This window comes from Anser cygnoides, chromosome 5 (genome assembly GCF_040182565.1).
Source record: "Anser cygnoides isolate HZ-2024a breed goose chromosome 5, Taihu_goose_T2T_genome, whole genome shotgun sequence".
Lineage (NCBI taxonomy): Eukaryota > Metazoa > Chordata > Aves > Anseriformes > Anatidae > Anser > Anser cygnoides.
In genome coordinates, this window is record NC_089877.1 from 32,790,112 (window position 1) to 32,817,306 (window position 27,195).

At 42.0% G+C, this 27,195-nt stretch overlaps 1 protein-coding gene across 8 annotated transcripts in view; it reads right to left on the bottom strand.

The window, feature by feature from the left end:
- MAPKBP1 (mitogen-activated protein kinase binding protein 1) overlaps positions 1 to 27,195 on the bottom strand; it is a 93,744-nt gene that overhangs the window by 12,636 nt on the left and 53,913 nt on the right. For 7 of the 8 annotated variants that reach the window (XM_066997781.1, XM_066997777.1, XM_066997775.1 and 4 more), the window contains 19 exons: positions 26,278 to 26,415; positions 25,203 to 25,385; positions 24,572 to 24,589; positions 23,981 to 24,141; positions 21,634 to 21,823; positions 20,480 to 20,626; positions 19,371 to 19,555; positions 19,168 to 19,259; positions 18,669 to 18,794; positions 16,820 to 16,890; positions 16,250 to 16,371; positions 15,164 to 15,239; positions 13,005 to 13,116; positions 12,346 to 12,409; positions 9,307 to 9,432; positions 2,945 to 3,093; positions 2,216 to 2,265; positions 1,474 to 1,710; positions 369 to 538 (listed from right to left, as the gene is read on the bottom strand). In XM_066997781.1, the coding sequence (XP_066853882.1) occupies positions 369 to 538; positions 1,474 to 1,710; positions 2,216 to 2,265; positions 2,945 to 3,093; positions 9,307 to 9,432; positions 12,346 to 12,409; positions 13,005 to 13,116; positions 15,164 to 15,239; positions 16,250 to 16,371; positions 16,820 to 16,890; positions 18,669 to 18,794; positions 19,168 to 19,259; positions 19,371 to 19,555; positions 20,480 to 20,626; positions 21,634 to 21,823; positions 23,981 to 24,141; positions 24,572 to 24,589; positions 25,203 to 25,385; positions 26,278 to 26,415 (2,417 nt within the window). The remainder of the gene's footprint in view (positions 1 to 368; positions 539 to 1,473; positions 1,711 to 2,215; positions 2,266 to 2,944; positions 3,094 to 9,306; positions 9,433 to 12,345; positions 12,410 to 13,004; positions 13,117 to 15,163; positions 15,240 to 16,249; positions 16,372 to 16,819; positions 16,891 to 18,668; positions 18,795 to 19,167; positions 19,260 to 19,370; positions 19,556 to 20,479; positions 20,627 to 21,633; positions 21,824 to 23,980; positions 24,142 to 24,571; positions 24,590 to 25,202; positions 25,386 to 26,277; positions 26,416 to 27,195) is intronic. The other variant, XM_066997779.1, reaches the window with a different exon arrangement.

Genomic DNA, 27,195 nt, shown 5'->3' on the forward strand with positions numbered 1-27,195 from the left:
TGTCCTGGGCAGACATTTCACTGCCACGTATATGTCACTGTTGGGTGCTTTTCCAGCTTCCAAATTTTCCCTTGTTTATTTCAACCCAGAGGAGGGAGAAAGCAAAAGGCTGCTCCCGAATCGTTTATTCAATAAAATACTGTAGGAGGCTGTTAATGTGCAGTTTCCTCAGAGGAAAGATTATTTTAATGGTGCCCTTTTAGTTTCACCTTCCTTTAGCATCAGGCTGGCATAAAACCCTCAACTAAATATGCCTGGCATCAATCAAGCAGTAAGTCGACTCATCTAAGTTACCACACAAGCTGCAAGCAAACTAAACCAGAAATACCTAAGCCATGCATAGCAGAGAGCTTATTTTTATTTTTGACCTGTTAGGGTCTGTGGGATGGATTTCGTCTTGCTCAGGGTAGATTACACACTCCTCACTTTCAGATGGTTCCAGTTCCTGAGAGAAAATCCCCTCTTCACAAGACACGAGCCGAATCACCTGGGGCCGCACACAAGACCGGTTGTCTTGGGGAGCTATTGAGCTTCCAACCTGGTTAAAAAAAAAAAAACACATAAAATTAGATATTACCAATGTTTTTCCTTCAGGTCAGCAGCTGCTGTGCAGATCTAGAAAGTACACATTACAACATAGAACGAATATCATCAGAAATCTGAGATTAGAAAACAGCACTTCTGTGTCTCCTCCTCCTCAACTAGTAAGCTTGACTGCTGTAGTTTCCTATTTTGTTTCCCATTTGCAATCCCCTAAAATTCTCTAGTGAAGTACTAGACTCCCCACACCTATCTGCTCACGCATGAAAAATATAAGCCACCTGTCAGCAGGTTATGTTTATTTTTACAGGCTGATCAGCCATAGTTTAGAGAAGTCTGTGGGCCACAGCTGAAAATCATTGGCTTACTTGCACACAATAAGCCCAATTTTCTCTTCAGTCATGCAGTTATAAAGCAAGGAAAAACATGTCTACCTTCAGCACAGACTGCTACTAGAAAACAGGCATTAATCTTCTGGGGTATTAGCACACATTACTTGCTGTGACCCATAGGTACAGAGATCCTGTCTGTGTTTTAAAGCTCACAATAATCTAGCACAACCCACAACTAAGGGCCTCATTTGAGCCACACTTCAGTTACTACTGGAGTGGAGAAACAGTACTCCATCAAGGTGAGGTAACAGGAAATCAGGCACACCTTTAATGCCAAGCTCAGTTTCTCAGCTTGTTTTATCCATTACTAACCAAGGAGCTGAGGGAAAATACAAGTCCTTTCCCCATCTTTGGAAAGAAACCTTAATCCCACATGGGCTCTGCTTTGAGTATTAACTACAAGAGTTAGCTGAGCAGTTTTCTCAGAAGGTAAAGATATAAAGAATATTATCAAGCAGTAATAAACACAGCTAATAATAAACAGAGGCAGGACAGATACACTCAGAGTACATTCACCTCCTCAAAGAAGTACCACCCTTACTTTGTTGATGTGCACAGGTAGATCTGCCTGTTCTTCTCTATCATCCCCATTGCTGTTTTGAGACAGCGAATCTCGACTTGGAGATCGGGAAACAGAGAAGGACTCCAGCTGACGTAAGTCAAGCATGGATTTCACAGTCATCTCTATGTTGCTGGTTGGCTGGGACCAGCGCCCACGTTGCCGGGGCATCTTGCTCATTGGTGCCTCCGAACGCTGGATTGCTGCTATCTCCTTGGCCTGAAATTGAAAGACAGTCTTAGGGAATCAGGTCTGCTGATTGTAAAACAGGAGAGAAAATATACGACCCATAGCAAAACAAAATTATAATCATCTCCAAAAAAGCTGTTCATCAGCTTAAAATTCCTCCCCTAATCATAAAGGCATCAAGGTAAATTGATAGTTTTGTTGCAGCTTCTTGCATGACTGAACATTCAAATGCCTTGCTCAGATCCTAGCATACAATAAGCTTCAAGCCTACGTGATATTCAGGTCAGAAATGAAGGGGACAAAAACATAACATCTGATGGAACAATACAGAGGTAGAGATCCCAAGTGAAAACATCTCTTAACTAGGCTCTATTTTGCCACCCCAAATCATTCTTCACTGATGGGCTTCTCAATAGTTTCCCACTGCGGCTGCACCTTTCCCAGTAGTGAAAATGAAAAGTTTTCTATCTCCATGTGAATTTCTTTTCCAGTTTCCCTATGATGAGAAATACAATTGGAAGATTTAGCAACTCACCCTCCTCATTTCCCAATGGGAAAGGCTTCTTGAGAGGGTAAGGTCTGGATCTGGAAAGGGAAAAAGATAGATACCTAGTTGTCATCCTTGGACAGTGGTCCAGCTTTTTGAAAGATCTCTTACCTCATCTTTCCCCCATGGCAGCTTTCCTACACATTTTGAACCCACACACCACTGTCAACATGGTTTCTCATGAACTGCCAAATCATTGTATCATTTTTTTTATTTTTTTAAAACACAGTTTTATACAGGTTTTTCACTGACTCAGCAGAACACTTGCCACAGTGCAGTAGCCCATCAAAGGCTTGGAAAAAAAGCCTGCTCCAATACACTGTAACATCTATAGTAAAAATATCTCAAATAGGTAATGGTAATTTCTACTGTAAGTTTTATCAGGCATCCTTAGAACCCTCCATGAGATCTCTTTTGAATTCTGTGGACTTGTAATAACCTGTAGAACCAAGCTAATGGGATTAATACAAAAACTGTTTGGCCAGCTGGAACTAGCAAGACACTTCGCAATTTAACAACGGAACACCGAAATACACCTCTGTTTAGATGTTGGAATGGGCAACATTGCCCAGTAGTGCTGATCCATCTGGTCCTGTTTTGGTCTCTATCTGCACATACCTTGCTGTAACTAAGTCCTAAGTATCTTGTCTCCTCCCCCCTACACATTCATGTCATTTTTCTCCGTATCTGCTGCCCATGCCCCGCTCCCATTTATACCTGAGTCTCTCTCGGTGTTGCAGTTGGACTGAATATGGAAAGATTGCAGCCCACTTAACTCGTCTTCATCATTCCCTTCATCTTCACCATCCTTGTCGCTGTCTGATGAAAGTGCAGGCACAGAGGATAGAGCAGAGATGGACTCGTGCCTGGGAGGCAGAAATTGGAAGAAGTGTTACAGTCGTTCTCAAGAACAGCCCAACATTTCAAATCCTACACCAGGCAATTCTCCACCTTATTCTCTCCCTCACAGAGAACACTCAGCAGGCTGCCTCAACTCTCCCAAACAGCCCTAGATGGACCCACCCCTGAGAAACAGGGCAAGTTAAGCCCTGCACAATGGTGTGTAGAGCCTTCCACAGAAACCATCTTTTACATGTAGAATGATGACAGAAATCAGAACAAAAGTAAACGAGCCAGAGCAAGTCGAGTGGAATGAAACTTGGCCTTCCATTTCAGACCCAGACAATCCAAAAAGTCAGGACGGTAGAGTGTATTTGAAAGGAAAGTATTTCTCCCACCCTTAAGCATTTCCTCTCTGGAACTATTTTACACATCAAAAATGTCAGAGATATTTATTCCCTGTTTGACAGCAATTGGATATATGGCAAATTATTATTTGCAGACAGGTTCACATCAAGGATTGCACCATGAAGAACCTGCATGAACAGCCCCCACACCATAAGAGTGCCATGTTGCACTTTTTAGCTTTAACGCACAAGGAATGTAAAACAAAATTTGGGCAGATCTTTGATCAAAGTAGATCAAACAAGCATTCCCACAGAAACCTCAGAAGCACTCCAGGCACAGAACTCCCTGGTAACAACTCAGAACACTTACCAGCACCAAACTATTTTTTTTCCTTCTTCCCCTTCCTCCCCTCACCCCTTCAGACAAAAGAACCAAACGATTTAACCCACTTTGGACAATAATTGAAGAAATGAAGAACCCCTAAAAAAAATTTGAGTAGTGCCCACTCTATGGCCTTGAGTTACAGTGCCAAACTCATCATTAGTGACGCTTATAGGATACCAGTTGTGGGTGTTGAGTGCCAAGCATTATTCATGAGATAAAAATAGCTCATCCACCAAATACAGATCATCCTGGCGAGGAACCAAGTTCTCCGGCAGCTGACAGATAGCAGGCAGTATTAAAACATGTCAAGAAGTAGTTAAAGTATTTTAATCTTTTCTCTTCCCACATAGTGGCGGAACTTTCATTTCCATTTTATTAGGAGTGGCTGAGCGATAATTACCCAATCCCTTCAGATGAGCTATAGGATGTTTTGGCAAAAAAGAAGAACAAAACTAACAGCACAGTCAGCTGAGTTGTTCAGTGAAACAGGACAGTTGTCCAGTGAAACAGTTTCATGTTGGCTGCACTTATCTATTTTTGACAGTTGAGTATGTCATTTTCCATCTTTTCTATAGTCTTCTTGTGTGTCCATCTTGTCATTCTCATGGTCTTGTGTCTGAGCAGGGAAATCGCAATGAAGCTCAAGCACCGCAGTACAATTGAGGCTATGACAAGATTTATGCTGTGAGGTATAATGGCTCTATATATCATAGGAAATATTAACTTTTATCAGTAACTCAGCATCTTTCTGCTTGTGTCCACCATGGTTGTTTGAGGAGATTATCAAGGAAGAAGGGTTAGATTAGACCTCTTAGCATCTAACTGGTTGGATGTCTTACTATGAGGAGGTGGCAAGGCAAGGTTACGTGTCTGCTAAATTCCTGCATGTACTACTATTGGTGTAAATGGAGAAGGGAGGATTGCTATCAACGTGTTTTATGTTACAAATAGAAAGATGGCCTCTATCCATCAGATAGGTACTGACAAAATTAGCAAGGGGGAAAAAAAAAAGTAGTATTTTCCAGCATCCTCAAAGAAGCTGAGTAAGTGAATGCAAAACATATTTTGGAAGTCGGATGGGCTTCTTTTTTACCTTATGGGAAGTGCCAAGCAAATTATGAAGTCAGATGTATCCAATACAAATGTGCGGTTGTCTCATATTACACAGCAAAAATTCAAGCCCCCTTCTACATCCTCCTTTTTCAACTCTCATATGCTTTTCAAATTCAGTCCTGTGACTCAAATGCAGATAACTGAATGGGGTTTTCAGAAGCATCTTAGGCCCACTGACTTCAAACAGAGATACTTCTGAAAATGAAACCTATGTTCACAAGGTCTTGAGTGTTTTAACTCTTCTGCTTGCCCAAGTCAATCCTCCAATTTGGACTTCACTTCTTTCTCCACGTTCATCTATGTACACTGGATTTTCTTCTAAACACATTCCACACGTCCTCAACACTCTTCCACAGTTCTTGTTCGTGCTTGGATGAAAGTCAGAGTAATATAGGTTGAGGTTTCAAGCATGGGAGTTGCTTCCGAATAAGCACCACATGAGAGCATTCTGACATGGACGGAAGAAGACTTCTGGGGTTTTGTTGAATTCCTGTTGAGAACAGGTTCAGTCAACCCCAACAAAGCATCATTACACCTGAATGAATGTTTCAGAGTAGCTATTCCGGAACAGCATGTACAGACATGTCCAGGTCTTATTATATGTGCGACTCAGTGCAAGGATTTTAATTGTCCGTGCTCTTGTCTTCTTCCTTTGCTAAGGAACTATCCCCTTCTAGTACCATGCCTAGGTTTTGTTCTGTGGGGATGGGCAGAGACAGTTGCACTTCAAAGTTCCCAATTTCTGAAAGGTCAGCCAGTACAGGGTCGACGGCAGGGAAGGACCTTCAGTAAGAAAGCCTTCAGGACACATAATATAGTAGACTCAGAAGTGCTACATGTATGTACGGAGCTCTAGTATTAAGACATCTGATGTTAGAGTACTCTGTATTCTTTTACATGTCCTCAATTTAACCTTTCTTTCTTTTCTTAAAACAACACAACAAAACACAAGAATGTCAACTATCCATTTCAACAGATATGGTATCAGCATTCCCACTCTGATCTTGTGCTACTTAAACTGTCAGCTCTGAGAGTCTATTTATGAAACCTTAACATCCTATGTGGTAGGGTACACTAGCCGATTCCATCCTCTGCCAAATGCCTAAGGGTTTTAAAATGAAAGTTACCCTGTTTTTCCTGACAGAAAGATCACAGTGCTGCTGACTTCAGAGCTTCCCCGGTGTTAAAACCTCAGCAGCTCAGCACAGACTCAGGCACCACTTTTGATCTGGCATCAAAAACCTGCCCCATTATGAGCCCTGGAAAAGGCACAGCTTTCCTGGACTGGACCAAAGCCTCACTGAAAATTTGATAAGGAGCTCCTCTTTCCAAATATACCCAAGGGCACACAGTACTTCTTTGTCTAAAATTACTGTATGTTTGCCAATGTAATTCAGATAACATTTCCATCTTCTGCTATTTATACTAGAGCTTCAATGAAAGTCACAGAAAAAGTGACTTTTAAAATTAAAAAATATAAATGCTCAGCTAAAACAAGACTAATCGCTGTAAACATTCCACAGGAAAATCAATTTAAAACTTCCCTTCCAAAAATTTGAGACAAGCTTTTATAAACAATAAGCACATACTTGGATCAAAATCAAAAGTTGAATTAAAAGGCCTGTACATGACTCCTCAGCTGAAAACACAAACGTCTCAAAACCAAAATGTACCAGCAATATCAGCTGAGTAAGTTCTTTATCCCAAACAATCAAAGCTCCTCATGTTCAGCAGATAAGAGACAAGCACACATTAGCAATTCTCACAACCAGAGACAGAACTAGAAGGCTATCAAGGGCACTATGGAGAATGGTGGATCATACAGGTCGGATCAGTTCCAAAATAACACAATGTCTCATAAGGCGAGTCAGAGAAATCCTTCAAAGGAGAAGCTTTAGTATCTCTAGAAGTTTTTGGACGGTTTAAAAAGGCTGAGACTCAGTTTGGAAAGAAGGTTGGATGGGGAGAGTTTGTGACAGAAGATTACAAAACCCTGAGGACGACACGTATCTGGATGCAGAGCTACACCAAAACTCACAATATTCAGAACCAGGGAGCTTTCAATGAACTAGCAGAAGTGTGGTTTAAAATAGAGAAAAAAGTCTTTCTTTCCATAGAGAATAGTGAATTCCTGGAACTTGTCACCATGGGAGGGTGCAGAGGCAAAGAATATTACAGAGTTCAAAGAGGATTTATACCAATTCAGCGGACAATGGCTCCGTGACCAAAGACTAAAGGGAACAGGCATAGATGTACCTCCCAACATCTCAGATGCAACAACTGAGCATAAGGCGAGTGCACCACAAAGGTCCATATAGCAAGGATCAGTGTCTCACCAAACAGCACTTCCACAGACAGAGACAGAACACTGAACTTTGTGGAACACTGGTGTGACCCAGAAAGGCACTTTCTACATGTTTACATTCCAGATGTTATTCACTTGGGCTAATCCCTGCCCTGTCAATTGCAGCTGGATAGAGACAGCACTGTCCTGAATTAGAAATCTCCTGCTCCCCACTGCCACCTCAGCTCAGTTTTGCTTCCCTGGTAGTATTTTGGTTATTCGTTTTGTCACACTCTCATATTATGGAACTATAGAATGCATTACTACCCACACCGAATTCTAGTAATACCATTCTAGAAAAAAAATAGTACAACAATGACATATCACCAGGCAGGGATCTTTCTTAATACTATTGTGACTCCTTTTGAGACAACAATTTTATATCTTAAGGTATAAACCAAATCTCTACTGCAACCTACACATACAGACTTTGGAAACACAACCAGAACAGCTATAGGGCATCTAGAAAACCAATCTCACTAAAGTTCATTAGTTTCTCCTCTCCCACCTCGGTAATGCTGATCCAATAGGTTCTTCTTCCATATTCAGTCCCAATCCAAAATGCTCTGGAGTTATGTCTTTGCTGAAATCCAGTGACCACAGCGGTCGATCAAAACTGAAAACAAGCTTTCAAAGCTGACCAAACAAGAAGATTCCAGGCTTGCAAGGAGGTAACCAAACAAGTTTAATAAAGTGCTGGGGTTGGCGTGGCACTAACACCGCCCTTCAGCAAGCGTCTGTGACGGAAACAAGTATCACCTAATGCGGAAGAGAACTGGGATTATCTGTCACAGGCTGAGCCTCAGTAGGGTAAGGCTGCAGCTGCTGGAATAATGGAGAGTCTGCTATAAAAAGCACATTGCTTGACAGCTCTAGAATTTTGGCTAGAAAAAGGCTTCATGAGTTCTCCTAGTATCGTTACTGAAAGCACTTATTAGGCAAGGGTTGTTTCAAGAATGAGCAGATCAAGACCTTCCCAAATGAAACTATGCAGACGGACTTGTTCAAATGTTACTCGCTTCCAAAGGGAGTGGGAAGCTCCTTGTGATACTCTAACAACCAGTGTGGTAAGTCCTCCAAAGCTTTGGCACTTGTATATCCAGAAATCAATTTGTAGCCATTCTGAGGAGGAAAACTGTGGGACATAGCATCAAAAAGCTCTGTTTTTCTTTTTTCTTTTTTTTTTTCTTCCTTTTTTTTTCCCCCTCCACTTTGATCCCACATCAGCTTTGTCAGGAGTCTTTCCTATGTTGCTTTTGGTCAAACGAGTCTCAGCTATTTACTAACTATAGAGAAACCAAAGACATTACACTAATAATTCATAATCTCCTCTCCCTCTTGTTCTGCATAAAACCAGCGTCTGTGTTTAAGAACAACTTTTTAAAGAAAGGTCACCAGATAAATTTAGATCTATTTAGATTGTAGACCGTGGTAGTTTTTAGTTATGTTGCTCACTGAGCAAAAATAATAATATGATTTGGCTGGCAAGAACTTCTCATGGAAATTATTTTTATATTTATAATTAAAGGTGACTTTCTTCAAAAGCCTCCTGAATATAGTTAACAAAGAAACGATACAACTGTAAGAACTTTTCAGAATTATGATCAACATGGCAAACTCATGCAGCTCACAGGTTTGTCAGTACTGCCACTGCAGAAAATCACCTTTAAATTGCATTCAGCCTAGATCCACCGAGTTTTATTCATGAAGGAACAAGGCTTCCTTGGTGGGATGCTGTGTAGCGATCTCAGTACTGCTAAGTAAACTGCTTATTAAAAGTTTCTGACCACATTATTAAACTAAAATAAGACACAAGGGGCATTACATACATATTGCAATCAGTGAAGCAACACCGGGTAAGCCTGTCTGGAATATCACAGTCAGGTTTGTATATCCAAAGAGGCAAAGAAATCATGGCAAAACCAAAAGAGTAAGACAGCTTTTAGAAGACACTATCAGCGAAAACAGCAGGAACTTCAGTTGAACTCCAGTGGCACACTTTTCACTTTAAACCTTACAAAGCCAGCTCTTCTCAGTCTACTCTGCTCACCTCATGAGTCCAGCTGTCTTGTGTGGCGGAGACTTTTCTGCCTGCTTTCCTCTCTGTTTCATGTCAGATAGTCGCTGCCGCATGTTGATGGTCATTTCTGAGCTCAGGCGCCAGATGAAGATGCAGCTGAAAGAGGGAAAGGTAAGGCTTGGTTTAAGTCTCAGCTCATTTTATTAACATTATCAATTTCATTTGCAAAGGCAAACAAGAGACCTTCTAAACTGTGGTGGGGAGAGACAAACACAGGAACAGCTTCATGGAAATTCAATCCCATCACTAGCCTCATGACAAAAATGTAAAGCCTGCCTGGCAAAGACTCCTTATGAACTAGAGCAACTGTATAGAAATTTGCACAGGCTCATGTCTTATCCTGTACCTTTATTCCCCTACCTGACCAGCTGCTGAAGGAAATGTCATAACAAGTTACTCCATGGTCAGCAGGATAAATGAAGTCTGGCTCTCTACAGATGTGTTTTACATCCTCTTAGCATCAATTAAGCTGCAGGCTCTGGTTGCACCTTCCCCTATGGGCAAGATTTTCCTAAAGTCTCTCCTTCCATCTCATTGATTCTCTGTGGTGTACTAACAGTTAAACTTATGCAGTCATTCTTTTTATAGCCAGGGTAGTTCTTCTACTTCTCTATTCTGACTCTCCCCAGGAAACTTCTAAGGAATGTGATGGAATTTGGTCAATGGATTTTAAAGTGTTTAAGAAACGGAAACAAAGTGTCATCTCATTGGTTTCATTTTCTTCAGAAATCTGGCTTCAAAAAATAAATTCCTCATCACATTAGAGAATACTGTATCTCATCTTCAGCTACTAGACAATAAAGCAACCAGTATTTTCTTTGAAATGCAACCTCAGTGCTAACTAATTCTTTTCATCTCACCCATCTTTCCTGTCTAGCTGGGTGTATTTACACTGATGTAGAAACAGAGGTGGTGTTTTTGCTATCACTTATAACATCATGCTTGCTACTTTGGAATCCAAAGAGTATTTAATCAAGTTCTTCAAGATCTGTCAGTGTCACCCTATTCATCAGTACTCCAATACACCAAGGAATTTTCAGTGAGGGGCTTTCCCCTCCTTCCTTGCGGGTTTGTAAAAAGTTTAGGTCTCCTGGACCAGAGGCAAACACCAAAGGCACCAGGATCTTGAATGCCTGCATCTTCTCCATTATTTTTTTTTGTTTGTTTCATGAAAGGACATTTTAAAAAGTTTCTTTTTCATGCCACACCAAAAGGAAGCAAACAACAACAACAACAAAACACCATTTCACGAAAAACTGACAAATCACTTCTTGCCCCCAGTCCCTGAGCTTTGTCACACACGAGGAACATCACTCCCAGCTACTCAAATCTCACACAGACACAGAAGCTTCCCATCACCACTGAAAATGTCATTCTTCTCCCCAGCTTTTTAGCGAAGAGAAAGTTGTGAGGCACTGCATCTGGGAACTATGGCAACCTAAGGCAGCCAGCTGCTTCTCCTCAAACAGCATCTCTCTTGAACATAACAGCACCTATAATCTGCTGCTGAGACAACACTGAAAAGCAGCAAACAAAATTCGGCAAGCAAATCTGGTTTGTTCATTTACCCCGCCCCCACAGCAATCAAACCTAGAGATAAGCAGCAAACAGAATGAACTTGTAAATGCATTAAATACATTAGCATTCTACAAAAAGCTTTGCACAAGTATGCTCCCACCTACCCCTTTGGGTTTTTTTTTTTTTTTTGAACGTGCAGTATTTTTCTCCCAATCCTTGTGCCTTTCTTCATCTCCATTGTTCTCCTCCCAGTTTCATTCTTTGCACATGCTGTAGCATGAGATCAGACTATTTTCCCTGTTCTCCTTTGTAAAAGGCACTTTCTCTGCTCCTTACCGCTAAATTGTTCAAGAATCCCTTCCTCACTTCTCAACCACCTCCTCCACACCCTTACTGAAGAAAATGACACTCTCTCATGTCAACAAGGGAACACTGCACTAAATCACATGCAGCGCTGGGTACCTCAAACCTTCCATGTTTCTGGAATTTATCAGAAATTCACAACAAAAGGGGTCTTTATTCTACAAATTTTCCCTTAATCTATTTACACACATGAAAGATATAAGGAAAAACAGATTATTTACTTTTTACTGAAAAAAAGAAAGAAATAACAACCTGATGCAATTAAAGGTGATATATTTTACATTTTGTAACAACAGACTCCCTAGAACTCTGCTTCCAGTTCAATTGTGTTTTATTAATAGGAGAGAGAGAGAGAGAAAGAGAGAATCTGGGTTGCGCAGGTCTTGAGATGGCACTCCAGGAAGCCTTGTTTCTCAAAGGAAAATCTTATTAGGTTCAGCTGATTTAAGCATTCACTGATTCCAGGAGCAGTGGGTCTGCTCACCTCTACAATCATTACATTTGGCATATATTCTGCTTTTCCCTTAGGCTCAGTCTGGTGATTATTTAATGTTTTCATGAGCTGATTTGGCTCAATAATCTGCAGAAACCTCAGCTGGGGAGCCAGAGGCTGCTGATTTAGTGACTTGAATCAGCTTACTGAGGGGTCAGCTGTACCACAACTGGCTTAGGGAGCAGGGAAGAGGACCGTATGGACAGGAACAGGAAGACTGGGGACAGGCCTTTCCTTTTTGCTGCTGGAGAGGCCCATTCACCTGGCGAAACCTTACACATGGGGGTACTGTAAGAGAATGTTGTGGCGCCACTGTTCAGAATATCACAAACTCCATTACACTGCATTATGTTACGGACCTGAGAGTGGTAAAGTAAGAGGCCATGTCCCTGTTTCCTTTCCTTTTACTATAATAGTACCTACATTCAGAAAACCACAAGAAAAACATTTCACATGGATGTCTTGTTCTATGGAAGGATAATTTCTGCCAGAGCACATTTCAGATTTAGAACACCCTGAAGTTTCTTTGGACTTCATAAGACATTCCTCATGAAATAAATCTACCCTCCTTCTGGACAAACTTTAAATGTAGTGTAAGATGGTATGAGCTGGTATCACAAACAAATCCCCCTTACCTGTCACCAGAAACAGAGATCAGATGTTTGCAGTCATTACTGAATTTCATCCCAGTTACAATTTCTGTGTGAAATAAAGCATGATCAATAAACCTTCCTTTAATTATTTCAATGAGTAGAACAGATCATTAGCCAAATAGAATTTGAATCGCTGTGCTGAACACAGACTGATTAAAGTCAAACACTTCACAGATCGATATGCCCCAATTACTATAACCACCTAAGATTAGAAAGGTTATACCATGGCAAAATAAGCATACAGACTGAAGTCTCTTCTTGTCTATAACAGAATAACCCCTGCATGACAGGAGCTGAGAGTATGTCATAAAGAAATGTAGCATACACTGAATAGTATAACTGTAGAATACAGTAGAACTGTAGCATACACTATCTTACACAGACCATTAACTGTGCAAACAAATACGTGGCCTGACAGACATACATGTGCATGTGTTTACGTTTTCCAATGCAAAATGCAGTCTCAAAAAAGTTTGCAATGAAATAAACTATTACAATCTCACCCAAATATAACCTAGTCCAAAATACCCAACGGGTAAACTTTGGCAGAGAGGAACGTTCAGAAAGCTTTGACTAGTATCAGACACTAATATTACAGTCATCAGCAGAAAAATGTGTTTCCACAAGTTTACATGCCCTACCTGAGTGCCCATACATGGTTGCAACACACTCGCCAGAATAGAAATCAAAGATGGAGAGGTTCTTGTCAGAACAGCTGGTTGCAATATAAAGCCCAGAGGGATCAGTTTGCACCTGTTTAGGAGGTAAGAAAGTGCGAAGATCTAGTGAGAAAGTGCTTTCAAACTGCATGAAAACAGTCCAGAACAGCAAAGACAACCATAGTTGTTAACAAAACAAAATGCAAGTAGCTCCACAAGACTCCAGTTGAGTACCAGGCTGCCCAGCGTCACAGGACAAACGTCCAGTATAACTAAACAGTTAGAAAACAATTTTCCAGCCTAATCAGAGACTATAAACATTTTACATTGAATGCCTTCATGACTGCGAAGGCACCATCACCAATGGACAGGCTTATACCACTGTTTCCCATTTTCTTTTAAGCACTGAGGTCTTATTTTCTTTTACCAAATGACCAAAACAAAATAGAAGACTCAAAATAAATAAATAAAATCAGAGCTGCCAGACTTTAGTGAAATATTCAGACTCCAATCCTGAGGAGAGAAACTAACAGAGAAAAAGCATCTTTGATGATGATGTGGTCAAATCTCCAGCATTGACAACTTCGGCTTGTTTTGTGTTTTTTTTAAATATACACCCATTTATTCTTTTAGCCTTGATCAAATACCTCACTACAACTGAAGCAGCACTACACAGCAAATATAGCTACTGTCAGCAAATGCCATGCTTTGTGCTTTGCAGAACTTTGAGGAATCAAGAGTGAAAATGTCTGTTTTTTGAAGAAGCCACAATGTTAAAATAATGATAGCTTTTTTCAATAATGTTTATTTTGTTGCTGTATCTTTTGCTTCAGATGTCACTGTTTGGGTTCTATTTGCTAAACTTCAACGTATGTTATGACCTCACAACAACATACCAAAAAAGTTTAAATTCCAGAGGCAACTATAATCCCTTGGTTACATAACTGTCCTAAAAACAAACAAAATAATTGAGATTCCCCACTTGAGCTACACATAGAAAAAAAAAGGGTATTAAAAACAAAAAAATCCAGCTTCCAGCAACACTTCATGGTTTGTACTCTGAGAAAGATATAATCAGACACCTGAGCTTACCATCAATTTCTCATTTTCATTACTATGGCTTATAAAAACTTGATAGGAATATAATAGACACAGAGAATGAGAACTTGTTTCTCTCTGTAAAAAAGAAGAGGTGACACTGAACAAAGCTGTTTGCTTTCCTCTCCTTTATTTAACCCAGTTATTTACACCCATCAGTAATATTGCTAAGCCTGTGCAGCTGAACAGAAATATTTGTTCTAAAAAATATAAAAATATGAAAATGTAAAAATGAGTGAAAACAAAAACAATGAAGAAGCTTGTTTGGTAACTTAAGCAGAGATACCTTGGTTGTGTCAATTGGTCTTTCCCCTTTAAAGACATGAATGCAACTCTTCCACACACCAATGTGCTAGCATCAATATTAACACTAAATCTTTAATGCATGTGGGTTTACCAGTGGAAGCACAGGCAAGTGGCAGAAGCAGGCAAGCTACCCCAAGCCTGGATACACTCAGCAGGTGTGAAACACGAACAGACTGTCTAAATAGTGCTGGGTTTGTTCAGCCCTCCAGGGCACAAAGAACTTGAGCTTTTCAGCATAGATGCTATTTAATTTTATCAACTTGTAAAGCCTTTCACTTGCATTTGCCCTCCGGCAATGACATTTCTCAACTCTGATCAACAGGCGACTCCACCTAAAAATCCTGTCAACAATAATCAAGAAGGCCAGAATGAGCTCTCTGGAGCAAAAAATTAAAGGACTGAAGTAAGGAGACTAAAGTATTTCCTGATGGACATTGTTGCAGTTTTGCTTGCTTTTGCAGCATGGGACTGTGTCTCACTTCAGACAGGGGACAGAGAGAAATTATCATCGTCCACTGACCCTTTTCCTATTTTAGCCTGATAGCCAAATACTTTACTGTCCCTTAAAGATGGAGGTAGTAGGAACCAGCAGCAGGATAAGGATAAGCAAAGTAGAGAGCAAGCAAAAAAAACCAACAACATTACTGTGTTCAGATTCATATTTCATTTTCTAAGCTCTAATCTACACTCAGAGGAGCAGGAAAAAGGAAAAGGGAAGAAGAAAGAAAACAACTTACTTTAATGAGGGTGCCATCTTCACCTTGGGATCCCTTGTAAAGCTTCTTCTGCTTTCCACTGCTTATGTTGAAAACCCTGGGGGGGACATTTCACATGAGATACAGGGAACAGGGCCTAACCACGGGAAGTAGAGCTGCAGCCTCTACAAACTATAACCACCAATCATTTAAATGGTTTAAGAAACAACCTGGAAAGTAACGTAAGGACCTAAGACCGGGTGATAAAATATCAAGCAGATCATCTGATTTAAAATTCAGGTTTGATTCTCAATCAAGAACAAGTATAGCATGCTGGCACTGAAGGGAAGTAGAATGGGAGGGAGCAAACCTTGCCATGCCTTGTTATGGTTGCTAATGGTTATGTAGCAGGAACAGCTCATAATAAGCTCCTGCCAGTCCACCCTTACTATAAAAATACCTGTGGTTTCTTCATACTAAAAGAAAGGTTTAAGAGAGCAAGACCCTTTATTTACATGAGAATGCAAAAACAAATGACATTTAGCAGTGGCGTTGAGCTATGTCCAGAATTCTCAGCACGTCATCCAGATACTACAAGAGACACACAGCTACAGAGATTCTCCTTTGCTTTGAAGGCGGAAGCAGACAGGCTGGAGAAATCGATAAAAAGGGAGCAGAGAATGGACTCCACTTGTAAAAGGACAGTCACATCTAGTTCAGTTTTAAGCTCCTGCAGTCCCAGCTACTTCACAGTACCTCAAAGCTTCTCACTGGGCATACCTTTAAAAGTAAAAGTTACCATAGTGCAGAAGTTCGTGCCCCACAGCTCAATGATGTGCCATGGAAGGCACCTTTTCTCTCTTCAGTAGAAAGGCTTTGCTCTGCAGGGCAACCCAGCGAGAAGCCGAGAATCCAATGGACATTACTATATATCCACACTTGTTTGTTTGTTTGTTTGTTATCAGCAAGGGAAAAAGCAGAGTTCAACTTCAGAGTTTGAGGTGAGACCTCAGATCAGTCTGAAAGTGCTGTGGCAAAGAATCAAGGAACAATGATGGGGCTCGGACTGCTCTGACCAACTCATTTATGATTGCAAGAATATTTTCAAGACAAGAGGTGAAAACTAACCTGATATTACGATCCTGGCAACCAATAGCTGCATATTTCCAGCTGGGATCCACATCCATGTCATACAGAGTGGTCTTCCTAACAATGTGATGTGTTCGGGTAAACTGAACTCCTTCTCCTGTCTAAGCATGCAGGTAAAGGACTATGTCAAAATCAAGTAGTTAACCCATTATTAAAAACTTCTAAATTCAGATCCTCTCACACAGCTAACACAAACCAACACTTCCCTCTAACCAGGTGTGCTGAGAGCAGCTGGGACTGGAGGCACAGCAAACTCCTTCCTCCAGCCCATACTCTTTCACTACTCTTCACAATAGCTGGGACAGCAGAAGAAAAGCAGATATCCTGACAGTTCTCTACTTTGAATCTTGCTGAGAGAGGTCAGGCTGGGAGCCCTGCATGCTTCACAGAAATAGTTCTCTAAATGTAATCTCTTGTATTGAGACAGAGTGGGAGACACTGAGGCTGAAACAACAACAAGCACTTACAGAATTCTGATACTGCTCTTTAAAGTAGTTCCTTTATGGAGAGATTATTAAAAAAACACACAGCAAGCTGCAATAACTTTACCTTCTGCGCAGTGCGGAAATAGATGCTCTTGTCTGCTCCACAGCTTATCATTCTCACTTTCCCATCATTGGCTGGAACAAAAAGGCAGGAGACGATCAAAAGATAGAGATACAAGGTGGAAGAAATGCTTCCATTTATACCACTGCTCATTTATTCCAGACCTGATTAGCTAAAACTGACTCCTACCTTAGCAGTATGACACTGCAGCAATACAGAAGCCCCTTCTCAGGGACAAAAATCTGATAATGCTCAAAGTGCATGACGTCTTAACACAGAGGACTTATGCAACAAATTAAGATGTAATTCTGTCTTTTCCCCCAGTAACATGCTCACGTTCTTATTCTCTGTATGCCACAGCACTCTGTGGCAATATAACCAGAGAAAGGCGGGTCACACTCAGTATAAGCTGAAAATGGACAATAGGCAATTTTTATTCCTCAAAATCAGTCACATATTTCTCGCTGCCCTTTCTTACTCAGGTCAGGATTTCCTTCTTCCCTTAACAATGTTTTGTAACCAATCTATTTCTTCATCAAAACAACACCTGAAAAAACTCAATGGAATGAAAATGGATACAATATCACACACTTGAGCTGCACCCACTTAGAGCAGGACTGCTTTTAGCTCACAGACTAGCACAATGGCCTAAGTTGCCAGGGCTTTCAGTGTGCCTCCCCCATCTAGCTCAGCTGGCTGCACTCAAAGCCAGCTCATTGTAAGACAGAGCTGTCAGAGAACTTTTGCTGGCCTTGGAGCTACTTGAGAAAAAGCCTGAAAGTGCCTCAGCAGAGGCTCCCTGAAAGTGCTCCATGAAGCTTCAGCAAGGTCCTTTCACCTGAGCCTTTCACTTGAGAGCTACTTTCAAGGTCAGGTTCTCGTCCTTGAACCCCAACTGAGCAACACTGCAGCAGCACTGCAGCTACACCTACACCTGGCCATGTACCCCACTGATCCAAACCCTGGCCCACACACTCCGCTTCCTGATTTGAACTCGAACTTGCCTTGCTGCTATAGATTTGCCTGGCAATCGCTGAACTGGGACCAACCTTGCATACCAACTCCAGGCTGACCCTGACTTGCTGATTTGTCTTCCTGGCTTGTTCTTGGACCTGTCTCATCACTATGGATTTGTCTGGTGCTCTGGACTGCTGGCTGAATCTATTTACTGTCACTGGACTTAGTCTGCTCCACCTTGTTTAGGTACTGCGGGACTTTCCTATTGCCAGTGAGGCCACTAGCTCTGCTGGCCTTCCTGTCACCCTTGACTACTGGCTCCTCTTCCCCTGCAGATCAGCCAGTCCTTATTGCTCCCTGACAATTGCACACCACACCACACTGATGTCTTTGACCACCAGAAGTAACAGAGTGCTGGGGATACAGTGTGCTCCATTATCATGAATGCAAAGCCTCACACTGGTTTGCAATGACAAATTTACTTGTGACTGGTTAATCCCAAAATATTTCTGTGGGGTTTTGGTTTGTTTTTTGTATTTTTTTTTTTGGAGGATGACTGTTCCACAGCAGTTCCTACTAGGAAGAGCGTATAATCATCTGACATCGGTTAAAGGGAGTAAATCATTACAGAAAACAGATTTCTAAAGAAACTCCTGGGGATTCAATCAGGAGAGGATTTTTCAATGAAGAAGAAGGAGAAGGAAAAAATAGATGGGAAAAGGAGGCACCTTCTGTTAGGACTATAGCTACAGATGACAAGAAAAAGCAGCAGCAGCTTCAGCCTGACCTACTTTTAGTATTTAAGCAGTTCAAATTACTTCACAGACACAACTATGTCCAATGGGACAAGAGCTGTGTTTAAATCCAATGTTGGAGGGAGGTTGTGATTATCTACCTGCAAACTTCACAGCAGTGATGGAAGAAGAATGTTCATCCAGGGTCTGCTGCAGGCTGTAGTCCTTTCCAGCATCCAAGACATGAATCAATCTGTCCCGACTGGCTGAAGCTAAGAGCTTTAACCCTGTAAGAAAGTTAAAAAGAGGGCAAGACCATTACTGAAAGCCCATTTGTTCTTCCACTCACCATTTTAAAACAGCTTCTTAAGTCATCTTAGAAACAAAACATACTGTAGCAAACTGCAGGGATGGATGCTAAGAAATGCCCTTGAATTTGACACCACAATAGCAGACAGAACAAGTTTCAATCTTAACCTACAATATTCCAAGGAAGAGTACATGAAAGATGCCTTTTTCAAAGTCTCAGTCTACTAGCGCAGTGCTACAAGCCTGCTCCAAAATCCATTGAAGGTTCTGACATACCACGGCTGGACATTCTGACTTGTTCAACACTACATTCATATATATGCAAAAGGGAAGGACCTCGATTGCATTTACCTGTGTCAGGTTTGGAGTACTCCAGACATAGGATCTCAGAGTCATGGGCTTCCACCTTCAGCATTTCCTGCAGAGACTGCAACTCATATATCCTAAGACATAACACAGCTGATTTTAGTATGCTTAATAAAACTAGCAAAATCTGGTTTTGATTCTCATGCGGGCCCACCCCTCACCCTGCATGAGAAGTTACGCGGGATTACCTGAGAGTGCCTATCCTGTCCCCTGAGGCCAGGTGCTCCCCACTGGGACTCACGCAGACAGTGCGTATCCCCACCTTTGTATCCATCACTTGTGTGTCAGCTTTGTCTGCACTTCCTCCTGAGTTGTAATCTGTGTCCAGAAGTACCTGAGTGTTGTCATCTACATAGATGATTTTCATCAAGTCCTGGGAATACAATAAACCCAGAAAAATACTAACTAGACACAAAATATTAAAGTGAAGTTAGAAACATGGCTCCTGGCCCACATATAAATTTCATTGGCAGTAATTCTGTAATTGGTGGTAACTTTTAGCTAGGAGCAAACATTTGGTCCCTTCATATTGCAGCATAAAAGTTTCACAGATGTGTTTCACAACCACCATTTGCAAAAGATTACCCTTTGGCTGGAAACTATTAGCATCTCCTGCACAATAAAAAAAGCTCTGGGATTAGTGATTACAATGTAGTAGAGGACAGAGCAGGAACCTGAAAGACTTCTGAGCATCATCCAAGTCAGCCCATGCCTTTTGAGAGGAGTTCAAAAGAAGGAGCTTTTTCCACCATGAGCACATTGCTGAGAACAGGCAGGTTAGGGCTGCTGTGCCCAAAGATCTTCCAACACAACTGGCAGCAGAAGCAAATGTCCATAAGCAATCACTGTACTGTATGAGTATCCTCACCCTTAGTATAGATGAACTGAGGGTAAAATGTTCCTCATTCAATTCTCTCGAGTCTCTGCCTCATTTAATAGAAATTTCCAAATGAATCTCCAAGTGGTTACACAATACAGAGATTGGGAAAAAGAAAAGCAGCCCTCCTGAAGCATATGGCATGAACTGTTTTGGAAAAGACTAAGCTTGGTGAATCCTTGGGTGATTTATGGAAAAAACAATAGTACTCAGGGCCATTTCAGACAAGCTGTCTTTACATCTGTTATTCCTGTTATGTTTCTTCAGGTCCACAGATTTTACTAGACTTGTGCTCTACTTCCAGAGAAGCCTGTGTTGAGTTAAAGGTCCAGAGAAGTCTGGGCCTTAACTTGGGAATACTTATGCATAAAAAAAGAGCAACCCCAAGAGCAAGGCGGTGACCAAACCCTGGGATCTTACATTGCTGAGGATGTTGCGGTGCAGTGCTGTGCCATGAATGTTGGAGCTCTCAGTGTTCCACAGGCGAATGGTGTTGTCAGAGGAGCAGGTGATGAAAGAACCAGGGGGGAGGCATGACTGATTGTTGTCCTTCACCTCTGGATACATCTAAGGGCAGGTAAAAGCAACCTCTGAATGAGAGTGTCCTGCATTGGCATCCTACCAGGAGCAAGTTTCAAAACAGAGTAAATGAAAGAGCTGTCCTCCCTGCTTTGTAAAGGTGAGAGCCAGACAGGAGTTCTCCTAAGGAAAACCTGTTTCTAAACCACAGCTTCATATTCGCTTCAAACAAATGCTGAATGAGCTTCCCTGAATATCCCTTTAAGAAGCCTGCAATAAGCCAGCATTCTTTGCTCCTAATGGTTCAAAGAGCACTTCAAAGACCATGCAACAACACTGTACTGTTGTCTGATAATTTCAAGTACTACTGTGGATTTATAAACCACAAGGAAAGGGAGGTAAGTGATTAATAAATCCTCAATAAGTCCTCAACCTCTTCACATGTTCTTTCCACTTTTCCTCTTCCTTATAACTGTTAGGATATACATCAACGTATTATCAATTGCATTGTTTCCTGTATCTCCGTATCCATCCCTCTGAGGAAAAGTCAACTAGACAGACTGGAAGACAATAACCATTTGTGAATCTAATGCAGGATGTACTGGTAAATAGGTTAACAAATCCTGAGCTGAGATCTTATCACTTGTTTCATTCCTTTGCCTTTGGAGCACTTCCTCACCACAGACCTCAAACACCTATTTTTGAGGTCAGCAGTAAACACGCATATTGGTGAAAGAAGCTCTTCCATCCAGCTTTATCCTTTTCTGTCCCTTCTGTCACCTCCCACCTTTTAGTGGTGAGATATATTTTTTTCCCAGTAACACACTGCAATTAAAACATTTGGTCAGCACTTGCAGTGCTGCCAAAGAACTGCCTCCAGCTCCAACCCAAGCCCCATAACAACCACAGTAACCACAGAAAGAAAACTGAGTCAACTCTTTCTCTCCGCTTTAAGTATTTGTATTCAAATTTGGCAGCTCTTCAGATGACTTCCCCAAGCACGACTCGAAAACCAAGACTTGCACCTGCAGACGATGTTCCCCGTCTATCTTTACCTCAACGTTCCACACGCAGGAAGAGTGGTACAAAGCAGAGTACACCTTGCCCACTTTCTTCGGGTCTTTGACATCCCACACATACAGGCTGTGGTCATTGTACACACAGGAGAGCCACTGGTTGGTGGGGTCAAACGTCAAAGCAATTGTGTCCGGATACTTCGCATCAGCCATACCAGAGAAAAGACGACTGTGCAAAGAGAGAACAACAGCCTGGTTAACTTGTGCTCTCCTGGGGTCTGAGCAAGGAGGTCAAGTATGGGAGTTCAAATTCACTGCGCGGATCTGGCTTGATCAACAACACACTGCAGCGTATAAAGGTGGAGAGAATAGCTGGTTGGGAAGGCCTGTCAGTTGAACAAGAAAAGTCCCAAAGGAAACTAGAAAGTCCCATAGCAAAAGTCATTCTCCTTACCATCCAAACCAGAGTCCCACCACAGGCAGGCATTTTGCTCTCCCTGAATGACCACCAAAGAGGACACTTGATCATCACTTGAGGTCATCATCATTTACCACTGCATAACAAAGTGGTAAAATCCAAGTCAAGCAATCTCAAAAGAAAGGGGAAGATGGAGGAATGACTTTTGATGTGTGCTACCTTCTGTTTACTGATTGCAGGAACTGCTCTTGTGCAGCACCAAGGGGAAGAGTGCTGCTACTTAAAATATAGGAGCACATCAGCACAGTGAACAAAGGAATAATTCATTTCAGCTGCCACTTGTCTGACATACTTCCCTTCCCCCCCTGCCCAGCACAAAGGCCAGCTTGGGGCTGCTTGGAGCACTCGTGAGATGGGCAACTGCAGATGGGCACAGTCCTTTCTAGGCAGGCAGGTTCTCTGAAGCAAACTTAAATACAGAGGGATTCTGTAGAAGAAGGAAACACTCCCTTTCCCAGGTTATAACACGACTGTGCCAATGTGAACCCTGTATTTCCTCAACAGGGGTCTTCTGTTAAGTGCTGCTGCCATGCACATAGAGAAGGAGCTATTCTCTTGATCTGAGGTGAACTCACCCATCTCACAGCACTGCTAATGGTATTGAGTAACGTAATTATAGCCAGAGTGTTAGGGTGTTGAGATCAGGCAATTTAAAAGGACTGATGGAGATGCAGGGTTGAGGGCCAAAATGAATCCAAGTACACCAGGCAATTGGAGCCCTGCTTCTCCAAGCGAAAAACTTTGAGGGCTAAGAGTGCAGCCCAGACCCTATCAAAAAATCAAGTCATGAATACAGTTGTGGGCAGTTGTGGACAACCAGCATCCCACAGAAAGGCTCTGGCATTTGAGGGAATATAAAGAGTCCTGTGTTTTCAAGCTTTTTGGAAGTAATAAAAAAAAATGTTAAGATTGTAATCAACCTTAAAAATGCATGCTTAAGAATCATATGAATGTTTCTACTTGACTGATGGATGAGAGCAGCAGACAGTACTTTTAAAGGGTCTGTGTATGCAATTGCTTGGCTTAGCACCACCAGAAACTGGTAAAACTTTAAACTGAGATAGTTCCTTTTCCAGCTTCATTACTGGATTATCATTCCACTGATCCTCTGGAGGAGGGCTATGTAATGTACTGTTTGAACTTTTTACCTCAAGTTCCCAATACAAGTTTAGAGAAAACATGCTGAGACACTCAAGAAAAAAAATAGTATATCTCTGTAGATGTTGGAACTCCAGATATCCACTAGAATGATGGCTGGTGGATTCATACACCTTTGGATTCCTTTTCCCACTAGGAAGAGCAGTGGAAAAGAGGCAACAGAAGACGACTGGGAAATTACCCATCTCAGAAGGTGAGAAATCGAGAGCCAAGGCGGAAGATACTGGGGCAATGGAGGAAAACAAGACAAAAAAGTACATGATTGAGGGAGGAGAAATCCTGAGGGAAACAGTAGGAGGTTTGGGTTGATAAAAGATTGCAACAGAGCCTTTGAAAAAATACCACACAAAAGCCTGGGCATCTGTTAACAACGTAAGGAAGTTGCTACAGAGAGTCTTCAGCCCTTACACCAGCAATAAGCAAAAGATGTGCCATGGTACAGAAGCAAATGAAGTGTGCCGCAGCATCCTGTACCCTCTCTGCCTGTTTGCTCAGAGCAAACTAAAATCAAAAGTCCACCAGACCTGAGCAATTCCAGGGAGATGAGGAAGAAGACATGCTGTGTAATCTAGCAACCAGCTTTGGGCTTTAGCACAGCCATGCCGGGCAACGCTGTTAGAACTCAGGGAGATCTGCCACACACTGCCAATTTTAGTCCATAAAAAGAGCACAATCCAGATGGCAAAAGCCTGGGGAACAGTTTTAACCCACACAAGCCTCCCCTGCCCCCTTCAATCCTCTCCACAGTACCTGGCCTCAGTCACACTTGCGATGTCTGTTCCCAAGAAATGCGGCTTCGGCAGCGTGGTGACAAAGTGAAGGTTCAGAGGGTTAAAAATCCGCACAGTGCCATCAGCGCAGCCACAGAAGATGTAATCATGATTCACGGAGATGCAGTTTGCCACAGTGGTCTGAAGAGGACATAGTACAAGGCTTGTGAGCAACGCACTTTCACTGCAAAGGTCACCAAACACACAACAGAGAGAATAGCAAATTGACAGACAAAGGAATCATGGTCAGAGAAGTGAAGTGAACTCGAGCCCTCTGGGACTAAGAAAAAGGCTAAAAATCCAGATTACTTTCCTGAGGAGCTTCCACCTGAGCCGTATTCTGAACATTGTTTTTTGTTCCTTTGTTACATTCAGTATCACCGTCAGGCAAGCAGCACCTCTCCCTGTAATATTGCACCAATACATTACCTGTCCAAGGGGACAAGAAAAAAAAAAGAAAAAAAAATGTTCTCCCCCCTTCCAATGGGATCTCTACAAATGGCAGAAAATGGTAAATATGGACTGTGACGAAACAGGGATGAGTTCAATGCAAAACTGTTTTCCAACTTACTGTGAAGCTGTCTGTATTCTGAACGAGAGTGAAAGGCAGAGTTTAGAGAAGAGAGGAAAGAAAAGAAGAGGTATTTCACTTGAGAGAAAGCATGGAAAGATTTTTGCCTTGGTTTTAATGCACTGGATTCTTTCAGGTGAGCATCTTACATTCAACTGAAATGAAAATAAGCCCTATAAAATTCTTAACTGTAGGCCGACCTGCTATTTTAGAATAGCCAAACCCACTACCTCCTACCTAGGGAACCTGTATTTGAGACACACGAGCCAGGTTAGACACTGCAGAGAGAGTAGAAATCAGAATCCTTCAAATACTCCTACTTACATGGGCCAACTAAGGAAGGACAACACAAGAGTTGCCAAAGCTACTTCAGGACATTGCTTTTCCAGAAGGGCAGTTACTGTAACACTGAGACTTGAGAATGAAAAAGTCTCAATGATTAATAAAATCCCTCTGCCAAGAAGCAATGCCATTTTGTCCGGCTTTCCAACCAGAGTAAGTCACAAAGTGGCAGAGGCCCAATGACTCTTACTTCTGGTGGCCAGCTTGTGCTGAGTGCCCTTTATTATTTGTTGTTCCTGCTCTGCTTCGGCAGGCATGAATATTACAGGACAGACAGAACAAAACTCACCCTCAGCTCCACCCATTTGTCTAACAGTCTCTTTTCATTGAATTCACACAGCAGGCCTGAGGATGTGATACAGAAGGTGCTGTCAGCTTTTTTGCCCCTTCCACATGCCACGTCTGCAAAGAAGTTGTTCCTTAGCTCTCCAAGCAATCCTGAGCGACCTAGCAAGGGGACTGTAGCATTGACCTACCAATAAAAAAAACAGTTTGTTAGAAACACAGCGAAGCACTCCAGGCAGACAGACTTACTTTATTTTTAAGAACAACAAGCCTTAAGTGCTGAAGAGCCTCAAAGAAAGGAACTGCAAACAGCTTACAAGGAAATGTAGTGCTGAAGAGCCTCAAAGAAAGGAACTGCAAACAGCTTACAAGGAAATGTAGTGACACGTTTTACTTGCTGCAGACCCACTGGTTGCACAGTGTACTGCGACCATCAGTGGAACAGAATACGACTAGTGCCACCAAAACTCAGCATAAAAAACATACAACTCAGAGACAGCAACCCCCCCCGGAAGAACCACCTTTTTTCATGGCCAATCTGTGATTTATGCCAAACGCCAACAGGTGCTCCATGCATGAAGTAGGACCATCTGTTCATAAGCACTCAAAAAATGAGCAGACATGGATTCTGTCCCCCAGAGAAGAAGAGGACAGATAAAAGGTTAAACACTTTACTTGAAACTTCAGAAATAACATTCACAACCTCTTGAGATGCTCATACCAACATCAAACAGCTCTCCCTACTGTGCTGCAAGGAGCTCAATAACTGCAGCTCTTTTCTATTTTTTCTCCTTTGGAATATGTGACTACTAAAGAACAAGCATGATTCTATGCAGCCCCAGCAGCCATGCCTCTGCTTCAGCATAGGATAAAACAAGCTTATGGTGCCTCTGCAGCAGCATGCATTTGCTACCATCCTACAGGGAGATTAAAACCTGAGAGCCAGGTGTGGACGGCTGCTCCTGAACCCCAGCAAAATCAAAGAATTCCCAGCTCCCACAGCTTACCTGGGCAAAATCCACCCTGCCATAAGACAAAAGCGCTTGTTCACAGCTTGACCTCAATAAGCTTTTTCTCACCTTGGAGGTTTTGCTATCATCCAGGTACCAGAACTTGATGTGCCGATTTCCAGCAGTGACAAAGTAACTGCAGTCCTCTGAGAATGACACAGCTGTCACTTTACTCGAGACTTTGTTGGCTGCCACAACAATGTTTTTCTGGAAACATAATCATTTAGATAGCTTAATTTCTTTGCTCAGAAGAAAAGGAAACTCATTTCAATTACAGGCATATACTCATTACAAGAGCTGCAGCAGGGAAAAGATGAGACCCAAACTATTACCTGTTCACCCTGAATACAACCTCCCCAGCAGAAGCTGGGAGCACTGATTTGGCAGATAGCACATTTACATTCAATTCCACATCCACATCAACTGGGACTGAGAACAAGTCAGCAGTCACTAGTGACTGCAGGAACTGGCGTCTGAGCCTCCACTCGCTGGTTGCCCAATCACAGGGAGCTCAAAGCAAACTCATTTCCCTTTCTAAACAGAAAGGCACACTGTAGGCGAGCACAAGGAGGAGCTCTCCCAGCCTCCAGGCAGCAGTGTAGGTAAAAGGCACTCAAGATAGGGAACAGATATTTTCCATAAGGAAAACAGTACTGGTTCCTCCATAAATTCTCCCTTCTATTTAAAGGCAGAAAGCTTTATAGAAAGACCCAGAACACTAAAAGCCCACGCCTGTACTAGAAGATACAAAGCAAAATTTGCTGCACCTCTCTGTGCACTTCAGAAGGTCAAAAGTTTAGGAAAAGGAGAAGAAAATGGACTGTGGCAATGATAGGGACATAAAAAGGGAATGGACATTGTCCAAGCAGAACAGGCAGACGACAGGAGCTCCTTGTCCCCAAGACCAGTTCTCAGTTTTACTCCTCCCCATCTTTCCCCAGGGAGGAGTGGTAGAAGTTTGAGTTTAAAAAATAAATATATTTTTTT